Source organism: Dasypus novemcinctus, chromosome 12 (assembly GCF_030445035.2).
Source record: "Dasypus novemcinctus isolate mDasNov1 chromosome 12, mDasNov1.1.hap2, whole genome shotgun sequence".
Lineage (NCBI taxonomy): Eukaryota > Metazoa > Chordata > Mammalia > Cingulata > Dasypodidae > Dasypus > Dasypus novemcinctus.
In genome coordinates, this window is record NC_080684.1 from 22,981,259 (window position 1) to 22,995,361 (window position 14,103).

At 39.1% G+C, this 14,103-nt stretch overlaps 1 protein-coding gene across 1 annotated transcript; it reads right to left on the reverse strand.

Moving 5' to 3' along the window:
- Positions 1 to 234: 234 nt before the first annotated feature.
- Positions 235 to 1,164, reverse strand: LOC101416899 (olfactory receptor 6C4). The gene has a single exon (XM_004466187.2). It carries the CDS (start codon positions 1,162 to 1,164, stop codon positions 235 to 237), a length of 930 nt encoding a protein of 309 aa, XP_004466244.1.
- Between the last annotated feature and the right edge of the window lie 12,939 nt (positions 1,165 to 14,103).

The following is a 14,103-nucleotide window of genomic DNA, read 5'->3' on the forward strand; positions in this document are numbered from 1 at the left end:
ATTGCCACTAAGCGTGGATTATAATTTACTTTATGGTTTACATTCTATCCCATACAGTTTTGTAAGTTTTGACAAAAGATATAATTGTTTGCATCCATCATTGCAACATCATTCAGGACAATTTTAATGTTCCAAAAATGTAAGGGCATTTTGAGCACTTGAAATACAGTAGATACTCAACACAGATTTATTAAATGTAATAATATTTCCATTGAAGTGAATTTTGTTTTTAAATTAAAACTTCACAATCTTTTTGACAGTGTCCTTGAAGGCTTGCTTCACTTGCTGATTTCTTAGGGTGTAAATAAAGGGATTCAACAGGGGAGTAACTGAAGTAATAAGTACAGATATTCCTTTGTTGAAAGCACCTGCTTCTTTTGCAGAGGGATTGATGTACATAAACATGCAGCTGCCATAGGAAAGGGAGATGACAATCATATGTGAGGAACAAGTGGAAAAGGCCTTTGTCCTTTGCTGGGCAGAAGGGATCCTCAGAATGGTCCTGATAATGTATGTGTAAGAAAGTATCACCAGCACCAGAGTAACTACCAGAGTCACAGCTGCTACGAGGATGACTATCAGTTCTAAGAAGCTTGTGTCTGAGCAGGCGAGCTCCATGAGGGGCCCATAGTCACAGAAATAGTGATTCAGCACATTGGAGGCACAGAAATCCACTTGGCTCATCAGAATGATTGGGGGTAAGATAGCCAGGAATCCCCCCAGCCAGGAGCAGAACACAAGTTGTATGCAGACCCTGCTGCTCATGATGGTTAGGTAGTGCAGGGGTTTGCAGATAGCTACATAGCGATCATAGGACATGGAAGCCAGGAGGTAAAACTCTGTTGCCCCCAGGAATATAGCAAAAAAATACTGAGTCAAGCAGCCTTCAAAGCTGATGGCTTTGTTTCCTGTTGTCAAACTGGTCAGCAATCTGGGAATAAAAATGGACGTGAAGGAAATTTCTAAGAAGGAGAAATTTCGGAGAAAGAAATACATAGGGGTTTGGAGGTGAGGGTCTAATAAGGTGAGGATGATGATGGTCACGTTTCCCAGGACAGTTAGCATGTAGGCAAGGAACAGAAAGATGAATGTAACCACCTGGAGTTCATGTTGATTTGTGAGGCCTAGCAGGATAAACTCAGTAAAGGCAGTCCGGTTTTTCATTGTTGAACCTTATTAGTTCTAAATGAAAAAGTGAAAGTCAGTGAAGAAAAACTCCAAACCAAGTATCACACTCTGAGAATCTCTTCATAATCTAAGTACAGATAATCTCTTAACAATAAACTACTGTGAAACTCTAATAGCATTTAAGAACTGTATATTACTCTGTACTTGGATAGGTTGGCTAACTTGTAGGAAAAGAGCACTGTATCCTTTTGCTTTATTTACCAGCATTTTAAAGAACTATTTTTCTTACATTTTAAAAAAAACTTCAACTTAAAAAAATATATAATTTCAGCATGAGGATAATAAAACTAATTGTAACCAATAGATCAGGTCATGTTATTGCCCTCCATTCAGTTTACCCAAATCAGTACCTTATTTGACTAGGTTTGACTCCTTGGAAGGCCCAGGAATTCTATGCAAGTGGCCTTGTTCCTGAAGTTCTTTTTATTTTTCCTCAGGTTGACTTTTTCCTGCATACTTAATAAAAATGTATTATAACATAATTACTCAATTTTTTTCAGAAGAATAAGTTTTTAAACCTACATTTTCCTTCCAAAATGTTTATGAATTTTCCAGGCTTGAATCACTTTCCTCTGACTATTCATCTCTACTGCTTCTGTGCTCTTGGTAGAAATATATTTACCTGATTCTGTTTTCTGCTTTCCTGTTTCTCTTTTTCTCTCCTTGTACTACTGATCTTTTACTGTATTTCTGCCGTAGCCCCTCATTTCAATTACTGTCTAGATATCTGACTTCTCTGTCTTAGAAGCCAATGGGGATTTTCCTAATGCAGGCAATGCTGAAGACTTTGATGCCATAAATTTATTTTTTCTATATTCTTGTCTTTTATATGAATTTTTAAAATTTCATTTTATATTGTGAGCCTTTTTGTCTCCTTGGATAAGGTATCTCTAAATCATATTGATGAACATTTTATTACATGTTTGTCTGCCACATTCAGAGTCTCCCAGGCACTAATTTGGCCTATAGTTCTGGGAAGAGAGATCTTGAGTGATCCCCAGGCAGCATTGCAGAGTGGATTTTGCTTGGAGTTTCAAAGATTCCTGAATGGCCACTAAGTATGACAGTTCATCATGATCTCCACTTGCTTGTCTTCTTTTCTTGGCATATAAAGGCCAGAAAAGGGACACCCTTGTTTTTGATGAGTTCTTTGTAGATAAATTGATAATCCTCAAGGAAGGACACTTTAGTGGTGGCATCTTGTGTATATCTTTAGCTTTCATGGTTAAGAGGGAAAGGAAATATAAAGTCTTCCTCTAATTCACATGCAAATGGGTTAGAAAAATATAATCACAAGCATTCTTGTTGATCTTCCCATTATTCCGTGTTTGCTTTTGGAGGCACTAGGTGATGTTAAGCATTACTTGGATCTCCTATAGCCCTCTCTTCCCTGTTTTTACTGACCTGTGGTCTTTTGCAAGTTGTATTGCATTTTCTTCCAGATTTTCACAAGTGATTGATTTCATGGTCCACGTTTATGGAATGATAACCTCAATGAATTTAAAAACATATAATGCTCACACCCTTGACAGTCTGAATGACTACAGTGGGCCATTTACTTTGTTGGGTCTAAGAGGTAAATTAAAGGTAAGATGTCTCATATTAGTCTCAAGATAGTATAAAATATAATGATTTCTATTAGCTTCCCATCCATGTCCTACCTTTCTCATTGTGGAATTCCTCAAGTTTAGGAAAGAAATGTATTACCTTCCATTTTATAACTCTAAACCAGAATTAAATCACAGTTCCTGGGAGACACAGTCCTTGGCATGTGGAATAAAAAAGAAAAACAAAACATCTGCAGTGGTGACAGAATTAGAAGAGAAGACTTTGATAGACTAAAAATTCCTTAATATTTTTGTTCTAAGAGAGATTATGTTGAAGTCTTAGAAGGCAGGACATGGGCTTTTTTGCAGTTTCTGTTAGCCAGAGTGACAGATTTTATCTCTTCTTTCTAGAGCAGACACAAAGGGATTAATTTTCTGAAGAAGCATAAATGCCCTGTGGACCCAAGTTCACATGGTAATAATGAACCTTAATGGTTGACAACTTTGAGACCAATTGTGACCATGTATTTGTGGGGAGAGGTTCCAGAGAGACCAAGAAAAGGGTTCCATGAAAGAATAAACCTTTCTATATTTTCTTGGTGCATGTGAAGTATTCCAAATTGGTTAAGTTGGATTTTAAATTTGGATTTGGGTGGAGATTGTGTGCAACACAGTGGGAAACCAAGGCCATAATGTGTGAGAAAAGATAGCTGTTACTCACAGGTCCCAGAGGGAGAGGAGTGTCAGAGGGAAGCATGGTCAGCTCAGGTGGCTCATTTAGCAGGGGGGAGCACACAAGCAGGCATGGACAGACCTTGTGCCTTTATTGTGGTTCAGGGGTGGAGGTTTGTAGATTTCCCACAAGTCAAGTATTGACTAGTTTAAATGCGTGTGGAAAGGGGAAGGGACTGGGGTCTGAGGGTGGTGGGGATGGTTAGCTTATCATTTGGGACCAGCTGTGGGTTTGGGTGAGGTGTGTGGATGGTAGCCACAGACATGGGTTTGAGCTCTGGGGAATCAGGGGTGGAAAACTGTTATTAACTAGGCCAAAGGTCAGTGTTGAGGCTAGTGACTTAGCAAAAGTTAGAGGCTGAGGCCTCACACAAAAGTTATGACAATCCATTCTTGGATGCCTAGGTATCTTTTATTTGGAGACTTGGCAGTTTGGGTGGCTGATATATTTGCTGCCAGGGGCATAGGTACTTGATCCAGTGCCTAAGACACTTGAGGACTTTGGTTATTAAAACATGCCAGTAAATAGTAAAAACAAGAGCCCCATAGCCATTCCCTACCCACCCTTTTTGGGATAGCCAAGAGGAAATGTTGGAGGCTTATGAAAAAATTTTTTCTTTATTTTAAAAGAAGTTTTAGATAACATAAATGTTACCAAAAAAAAAAATAGGGGTTTCCCATATGCCCCACCCCCTCCCCTTTCCCACATTAACATCCTCTTTCATTAATATGGTACATTTATTACAATAGATGAACACATATTAAAGCATTGATACCAACCATGGAATATAGTTTACATTATAGCTTACTCTCTGCCCTTCACAATTTTATAGATTTTGACAAAATGTATAATGGCCCGTAGTGGTCATTGCAATGTCATGTAGGACAATTCCGATGTCCCCAAAATGCCCCCATGCTATATCTATTCTTCCCTCTCCCTGCCCTCAGAACCTCTGGTGACCTCTGCCTTTATATCAATGACACAAGTTCTCCCATTGCTAGAAAAGCAATAAGTCTATAGTAGAATAAGAGTAAGTCTACTTTAATCCATTGTTCATTCCCCAGTCCTGAGGATTTGGGGATGGTGATGCCTGCTCTGCATCTAACTGAGAGGGGGCTTAGATTCCATGGACAGATGGATGGAACTGTATTGCTTGCAGTTGCAGATACTCTTTGTTCCTGGGGATGGGCATTGTCTATCATCATCTCCTTGTTAGTTATCTTGGAGGCTTTTAAATTTTGAGATATCTGTTGAAACCTCTTGGCTATATTGTGAAACACCTTAATCTCTCACACTCGCCACCCCAGATGCTGTGCCTTGTAATAGGTCCTCATGGCAGGGTAAAAGGAGGTCATTTTTTGACATGAAGGGCATCCACCAGATGTAGTTTTCCTACATTCACTTTCTGAAGGTGACCCACATTGACTGTTCCTCTGCTTGATTTGGGAGTCATAATCTCTACTTTTTTGGTAGCTGCAGCAGTGATGGAAAGTGGTCCTATATAATAAATATGGTAATGGGAGAAGGGTTTATTCCCCCCACCCATAATGGAATGTGACCACATCCTTGGGATACTAATGCTTGGTTTTAGAGTACAAGTCACAACCTTTATTAACTGTTTCAGCTAGTGATGGGTCTGGAGGCATTTCCTTTTTATGTGCTCACTCTTCCAGGGTAGAGGAGCCTCTGAGGCCTGAGGAGTTCTGGGCCCAGATTGCCAGTTGTGTAGGGGAAGCTTGGGGGGCCTGAGTGGGCAAGTCTCTGGGGGATCTGCTGGATATGCTGTGTAAAAATGAATTTTGGGTAGTTTAATAGCAGCATAATTGAACAGTGACTCCTGTGTGGTGAGCGTATATGGAAATAGGTGTGGCTTCAAGCTGTTTCCAGATGTGGAGTCCTCCATAAGAGCCTGCCTTGTATGATAAAATTATTTTGTTTCCATTGGTCTGACACCCCTGCCAGGCCTTTGGCCAACACTCAAGAATCAGTGAAGATTTGGAGATTGGTAACTGGCAGCTCAGAACATCCTGGATGGCTAATTTGACTGCATCCAGCTCTGCTACCAGTATGGACCCCAAACAGCCATCGTAGGCAAGCAGGATGTTCGAGGCTGGGTGATAATGCCCTCCAGTGAGCTGTATATTGCTGCATAGAACAATAGCATTGCCATTGATGAGATACACCTGCTCCCTTTCCATGTCAGACTGTTGGTTCCAAGGGGCTCTCCACTTGGCTAGAGGAATGGGTTATGGGGATGCCATTGCCAGCAAGTCAAGATCTGTGGGCAAGAGGCTGAACATGAGGCAAGTCACATCCTCCTGTAACTTGGAAAGGCCTTGTTTGTCAGGTTAATCCCTCTCCTGTAAATATCATTTCCACTTTACCAGTGAGGCTTCAGTGACCACACTGAGCTCCTGCTGGGAATTACCTTTCACCTATGGCATTATGGGACTCTGCATGCACAGGCTGATTGTAGTCCTGTAGCCATGATCTGTACTTTCTATTAGGGTATATTGGGCAGCATACACAGGAGGACTCTTCATCCAAAAAAACCCATAGGAGCCATTGCTTGCTATACTTAGTTCAAGTACCAAGAAGCATAATTGGAGATAGCCAAAGTTTCTAATCTAAAATCCATTCCTTGTCCATTGTACCAATTCTTTCTCTCTCTTTTTTTTCTGAATTTTAATCAATTTAATTAAAATGTATTCATACATCATACAATCCATCTAAAGTGTACAATCAATGGCATTTGGTATAATCACGCAGTTGTGCATTCATCACTTCAATCATTATTAGAGCATTTTTATTATTGCATCATCCTGTTGCATTAGTTCACCATTCCCGTCCATCATTCCAGCTTGCTATGTTGCTGGTCTTCTCCAGAAGGCACTGGGAACCGAACCTTGGACCTCCCATGTGGTAGGTGGGAGCTCAACTGCTTGAGCCACATCCACTTCCCTCCAGTGTATTTTTCTTCATCATTTCATTTTATTTTTTTAAAGATACACAGATCACAAAAATGTTACATTAAAAAATATAAGAGGTTCCCATATATCCCACTCCCCACACCCCGCACTCCTCCCACATCAACAACTTCTTTAATTAGTGTGGAACATTCATTGCTTTTGATGAATACATTTTGGAGCACTGCTATACAGTATGGGTTATACTTTACATATCCATTCCATTCAGTGGGTTATGGCAGGATTTATAATGACCTGTATCTGTCCCTGCAATATTATTCAGGACAACTCCAAGTCCCAAAAATGCCCCCATATTACACCTCTTCTTTCCTCCCCCTGCCTTCAGCAACTCCTGTGGCCATTGTCTCCACATCAATGATATAATTTTCTCCATTGCTAGAGTCACAATAATTCTATAGTAGAATGCTAGTAAGTCTACTCTAATCCATATTTTATTCCTTTATCCTGAGGACCCTGGGATGGCAATGCTCACTCCTCCTCTAAAGTGAGAGGGGGTTTAGATCCCACATCCTCCTATATATATATATATATATATATATATATATATTTATTTATTTATCCCCCCTTGCAACTTTTTGTGTGCTATCTGCTCTCCATGTCCATTTTGCTGTACATTCTTCTGTGTCTGTATTTATTTATTTTCCCCCTCCCCCCTTGCAGCTTGCTTGCTGTCTGCTCTCTCTATGTTCATTTGCTGCTGGCTCTTCTCCATTCTTGCTTGTCTCCCTTCTTTTGTTGCATCACCTTTGCTGAGTCAGTTCTCTGTGGTGTCTGTGGGCTGGGCAGTGCTCCACGGATCTGCAAGCCCTCCCATATGGTAGATGGGAGCTCATCTGATTGAGCCATAGCTGCTTCCCTTCCTATACATTTTAAATTTCATCTATTGTGCTTTTCCTTCCCATAAGATCTGTTATTTTTCTTTGTGAGCTTTCGAATTCTTTATGCTCACCCAGGGTCTTCTTAATATCCTTAATCTCTTTAGCCCTCTCACTGAATTAAGGAAGATTTATATGAACATCTTTGATTGGTTGTTTCAGATCCTGTCTTTCACATGGAGGTATAATTTGTTCCTTTGACTGGGCCATATCTTCATGTTTCTTCTTATGGTTAGTAATTTTTTGCTGTGTCATTTTCTTAATGTGTTTATTCGGGGATCAGTTTCTCTCTCTCTTGCCTAGGCTTTCTTTTTGATTGGCTTTGTGCTAATGCTCCTTTTTGACACTTGATTTAACTATTTTTAGACCTTTAAAATAGCTTGTGATTAACTAATAGATTTCTAAGCTCTTATTCATCTGGTTTTTGCCCTGGATATATGATACAACTTTTAATTGCACTATTTGTACACTTATTTCATCTGGAGAAAGCTTCCTTTCCCCTGTTCCTGCTCTGGAAATTTTAATCTCTTCTGTTTTTGTTTTTGTTTTTGTTTTTTTTTAATAAATCATTTTATTGATATATAATAATAAAGGATAAATCTATCCAAAATGTACAATCAGTGGTATTTGGTATAATCACATAGTTGTGCATTCATCACTTCAATCATTATTAGAGCATTTTTATTATGGCAATAATAATAATAATGAAAATTTAAAAGACAATAAAAAACTCACTACCTCTCAATCTCCCCGTGCTTCCCCTGCTGCACATAGCCACTGTTCTGTTTCTGTTTTTATGGGTTATTTGTGTATGTATTTTGTAAAAAGAGTCTTTTAGGTGCAATATTACCCATATTCACATCTCACATGAGGTTTCACTATGTTATACTGTCTCATCTTATATTTTTAAGCTTTCCATCTAATAATATACATGTCGTTAGACTTTGCCTTTCAACCACTGTCATACCTATGTAATAGATCTGCTAGTTACAAACACTATGATGTGCTTTCACAATTTCTATTCATTTCCAAAGATTTACAACCTTTTTACCAATGCTGCACAGATTAACCCTCAAATTTCTATTGTCTACCCTCATCCTGTTTTCTGGTGACCTACATTTTTTTTTTTTTTTTCGTTTGGAAAGAATTCTTTATTTAATTTTTGAATATTAATCCTTTAGTGATACATATTTAACATAAGATTTAGCTTTGCTATAGAGTAATATGTGTTAATTCAGTTCCTAAGAAATAGCAGTGGTCACTAAGAACAACAAAAATTTGCCTTGCTGTCATCTGAATCATTTTCTTTTTTTATTTTTTATTTTATTTTATTTTATTTTATTTTATTTACTTTGTAATAATATTACATTAAAAATATATATATATGAGGTCCCATTGAACCCTACCTCCCCCACCCCACCTCCCCCCCCCTCAGCAACACTCCCTCCCATCATCATGACACAGCCATTGCATTTGGCAAGTATATCTCTGGGCACCCCCGCACCCCATGGTCAATGGTTCACACCATGGCCCACACTCTCCCCCATTCCATCCAGTGGGCCCTGTGAGGATTTACAATGTCCAGTGATTGCCCCTGAAGCACCATCCAGGGCAGCTCCATGGGTGACCTACATTTTTAATAACTCCATGAGTTTACAAAATATATTTAGTTCATAATAGCACAATCATACCATATTTGTCTTTTTGTGTCTGGCTTACTTCATTCAACATAATGTCTTCTAGGTTCATCTGTGTTACCATACACTTCATGACTTCATTTCTTCTTACAGCTGCATAATGTTCCATCATGTGTACATACCACAATTTGTTTATTCATTGTTTTTCATTGTCCATTGATGGACACCTGGGCTGTTTCCATCTTTTGGCAATCATGAATAATGCCACATTGAAATTTGTTGTACAGATGTCTGTTCATGTCACTGCTCTTAGTTCTTCTGGGTATACACTTACAAGTGGTATAGCCCAGTCACATGACAAGTCTATATTCAACCTCTTATGGGAATGAAAAGCACAATAGATGAAATTAAAAATACAGTGGAGGGAAGCAGATATGGATCAAGTGATTGAGCTCCCACCTACCACATGGTTCCTTGGCCATCTCATACCTGGGATTAGATTCTGTATATCCCATGGGGTCAGGGACAAAGAGCAACAGCAGTGAAGATAATAGCAACATAAGAATTGCAGACCCTAGCTGCATCATTGCTTGCAGTATGCCATTGTGCTTCCCATGGAGAGAATGTCCCTCAAGTTAGGGGTAGGTTTAAGTCCCATATTCATGGTCCACAGACACAGTGGTTAGATTCTTCCACAGCACTCTCCTACCTGCTGTGATACAGCCTCTGGGAAGTCTAGCATTCTACCTTTTGGTCCATATGTTTAGCCCTAGCTGTCTCACTCAAGGGGTTGCCCAATACTCAAGGGGGTTGCCTATCTTATCTTTGTGGATTTTTACTGCCTGAACTGCAATAAGATCTTCATTATGTAACCAGTGTTGCTCAGTGTCAGTGTCACCTGATGCTCAGTTGTTCCCATTTGGGGAGCACTAGAAATCACAGGATTTCCTTTGTTGCTGTATTAGGGTTGGCCATTTGGAGCTCCTGGGGAGGAACTCTGATCTACAGGACTACCAATTTGGGATAAGAGGCTCATCCCAACACCTGGCAGAGGCAACAGGTGGTGGTGCACAGAAGTGCAGAAATATGACAGCAAGTCATGGGCCCCTCTCAGATAATATTAGCTATTTGAGAGAGCCAGTTAGTAAACCAAGAGCAGGCAAAAGGCATTTTGCCTCATTTCCCATGGTTATGGCCAACACATCCTGTTCTTGTTTTGCATTAGTTAAGTTGGATTTTATTTTATTTTATTTTATTTTATTTTATTTTATTTTATTTATTTAAAATATGAGATGAATAGTTTTTAAAAAAATTTATTTTATTTATTTCTCTCCCCTCCCCCCCGCCAGTTATCTGTTCTCTGTGTCCATTTGCTGCATGTTCTTCTTTGCCCACTTCTGTTGTTGTCAGCCTCTTGGGAATCTGTGTCTCTTTTTGTTGTGTCATCTTGCTGCCTCAGCTCTCCATGTGTGTGGCGCCATTCCTGGGCAGACTGAACTTTCTTTCACGCTGGGTGGCTCTCCTTACAGGGTGTACTCCTTGCACGTGGGGCACTCCTTGAGTGCATCAGCACTGTGTGTGGGCCAGCTCCACAAGGGTCAAGGAGGCCTGGGGTTTAACCACAGACCTCCCATGTGGTAGATGGATGCCCAATCTGTTGGAATGAACTTCTGACTCACTTTGAAGTCCCTTAGCCATATAAACTCATTTGTCTTTACCCTTTCCCCTTTTGGTCAAGGTCTTTTTCCAATTGCGTTGCTAGTTGGTGCTTGGTAGTAATCCATTGATGCCAGAGAGGCACATCCCTGGGAGTCATGTCCCAGCCTGGGGGGAAGTTATTGCATTTATATGCTGAGTTTGGCTTAGAGAGAGGCCGCATTGAGCAACAAGGTGGCTCTGCAGAGGTAATCCTTAGGCACCCTATAATACTAGCTAAGTTTCAATTTCAAGAGTAAAGGTTCATAAGCACAGTCATCAATATCAAGAGCCTGTCAATGGACCATCCTCCTTCACTAGCCATTGCCTCTGGACTTGGGGGATTCTTCTGTTTCATCAGAGAATGTGGCAGATCTCTCCAGAATGGGAATTCAATATTCTTTCAGTTACTGTATGAATCCCCACCCACTTTGACAATGCCCCATGAACACATTTATATACCTTTTATGTATGCCCAGGTGAATCTCCTCCCATGTATCCTCCTTCACTGACAACCCACAAAAATGGTCCTCACCTACCACAGTTGTAATCCTTCTGTGGTCCAAAATTTCTTCAAAAATGAAGCCCATAAAATAGCCAAATACAATTAATAAGAAAATGAAATAATAACGGTGGTTTTAAAAAAGGAAATAATATAAGAAAAAATAAAAAAATAAAAAATTTGGGATAAGAAAAAACAATGAAAATTTTTTTTACATTTTGTCTTTCACCACTGTAAGATCTGTTGTCCTTTTTATACAGTGAAATTTTCTTCCATTTATTCCTCCAATATCTTACTTTTTTCTTTTTGTCTTCAAAGAAGTTTTAGGTCACAGCAAAGTCACTACTGAATATAGGGTACTCCCATATGTCTAACATCCTCCCCCTTTTACTCCTTCCCCTATTAATGATATTTTATATGTGGATGGTATATTTGTTACAACTGATGTACAAATATTGAAATATATCTATCAACCATGGTCAGTGGTTTACATTATGGTTTACATTTTGGGCCATATGCTTTTTAAAATTTTGATGGAACTTAACATGGCCTGTATCCAGCATTTCAAGATCATGTCGAACACATCCATCACCCTCAAAATGCTGCCTGTTTCATCTGTTCTAATTCTCCCTCCCTCTCCCCTCGGAACCCATGGCAACCAACAGGCTTTACTCTTTGCAGGACCAGATTCATAGGTACTTGTAACAACACTGAGGGCTTGGCACACTTGTCTGTCCTGCCCTATTGGGCACTGCACATGCTCTCGGGAGACTCCCACCCCCTCTGCTGGTCTTCCCAGGATGGGAGTCCAGAACCTTCCTGCTCATTATGTGGGTCTCCACCCACTGACATAATACACTATGTTAAGATGGACATTCACACACTCCCTAGAAACCAGCCCCTGTTGCAGCCTGTTCTGAATGACCCCCACATCCATGCCCTAAACCAGAAACCCTACATTGCCCTATAGCCAAAAGAGAATTCCCAACATTTTAATTTCAACCCCATACCCACCAATCCCCAGTGTTCACCTGCTCCCTCCCCCAACCCACCCTCAGTTCCATGGACAGTCCAACCTCCCTACCCTACCCTCCTGAAATACCTGCACTGCCTAACCCAATAGTATCACTGCACCACCATCCTGTCCCTCCACTGCATAATGATACTCTTCCACCTTATCATAGATTTTGCCCATATGGGCATTGGTTCACAGCCTTCTCCCTTCCTATTTCCTGAAAACCAGTCTTCTAGACGCTAGCTCTGTGAGTCTACTCAATTTGCTTATTTCATATCAGTGAGGTCATAATATTTGTCATTCAGTGCCTGGCTTGCTTCACTCAAGGTCCTCAAGATTTGTCCATGTTATCCTGTGTATAACACATATATCATTTTAAATGGACCTATGATATGCACTCACTTGACTATCCCATCTACTTTGCTAAAAGTTTATTTATTCACATTGCCTAAAACAAAACCAAAAGAAAATTTTTGTCCTTTCTTATTGGAAAAATTGGCAGTCATTATATTTGAGTATATGCTTTATATAATTAATAAATATTTCCATTAAAACACAGCACAATTTAAGTGATATGTAATGTCAAATATATTTGAATTTTCCTCCTAGGAATAAAAACATTGTGAATTCCCATATCAAAACCTGGATGCAATTTTTAGACTGATTTGCTTTCCTCTGGGCAGGAGTTGGTTCTGTTTATTTTGCCAAATGGGACTAAAAGATTCATGATGTACTGGAAGGTATGTTAATTTCATCACCACCTAAGCAGTTTAAAAGTTATATAACATATACTTAACAATAATTTGAAGCACAGTAAAGATTTCCCATACTAGTAGGTAATTGGAGATTGCTATTCTGTAGGATGATTTTTCTAATTTTAAAACAAAAAAATGTCTACTTTAATTGGTTATTTTTGTTAAAGCTAGAAGAACATTTTAGGAGATGCCATTCTTACCTTTGATTTATTTTAAAAATGTTATTGTGGTAGACTACATATATAATATAAAATTAGCCAATGTAACCATTTTTAGCTGTACAATTCAGTGGCATTAATTATATTCTCAATGTTGTGCATCTGTTACCACTATTTCCAAAACTTTTTTTTATCCCAAGCAGAAATTGTACCCATTAAGCAATAACTCCCCACTCCCACTTCACAGTGATCCCTAATCTACTAATCTACTCTCTGCCTCTATGAATTTGCTTATTCTTGATATTTCATATAATGGAAACATGTATATTTGTCTTTTTGTGTTTGGTCTGTTTCAATTAGCATAATGTTTTTAAGGTTCATCCTGTACTAGCTTGCCTCAGAACTTCCTTTTTATGGCTGAATAATATTCCATTGTATGTATATACCACATTTTGTTTATCCATTCATCTTTTAATGGCTACTTAGGTCCACATTTTGGCTTTTGTGAATAATGCTTCTATGAATATTGGTGTGCAGGTATCTGTATGACTTTTTGTTTTCAAATCTTATTGTTATATAACTGGGATTGAAATTGTTGGAGCATATGAATTTCCTATGTTTATTTTTTGAGGAACTACCAAACTGTTTTCCACAGTGGCTGCACCTTTTTTATTTATTTATTTTCATTTTTTATTATCTTTTTGAAAAGATACATTAAAAAATAAAAGAGGTTCCCATATACTTCACTCCCCACACCTCCCACTCCTCCCACATGACAAATTCTTTCATTAGTGTGGTAAATATATTGCATTTGATGAGGACATTTTGGAGCACTGCTACACAGCATGGATTATAACTTATGTTGTAGTTTACACTCTCTCCCAGTCCCTTCAATGGGTTATGACAGAGTATATAATGTCCTGCATCTGTCTCTGCAATATCATTGAGGACAACTCCAAGTCCTGAAAATGCCCCAATATCACACCTCTTTTTCCCTTTCCCTGCCTTTAG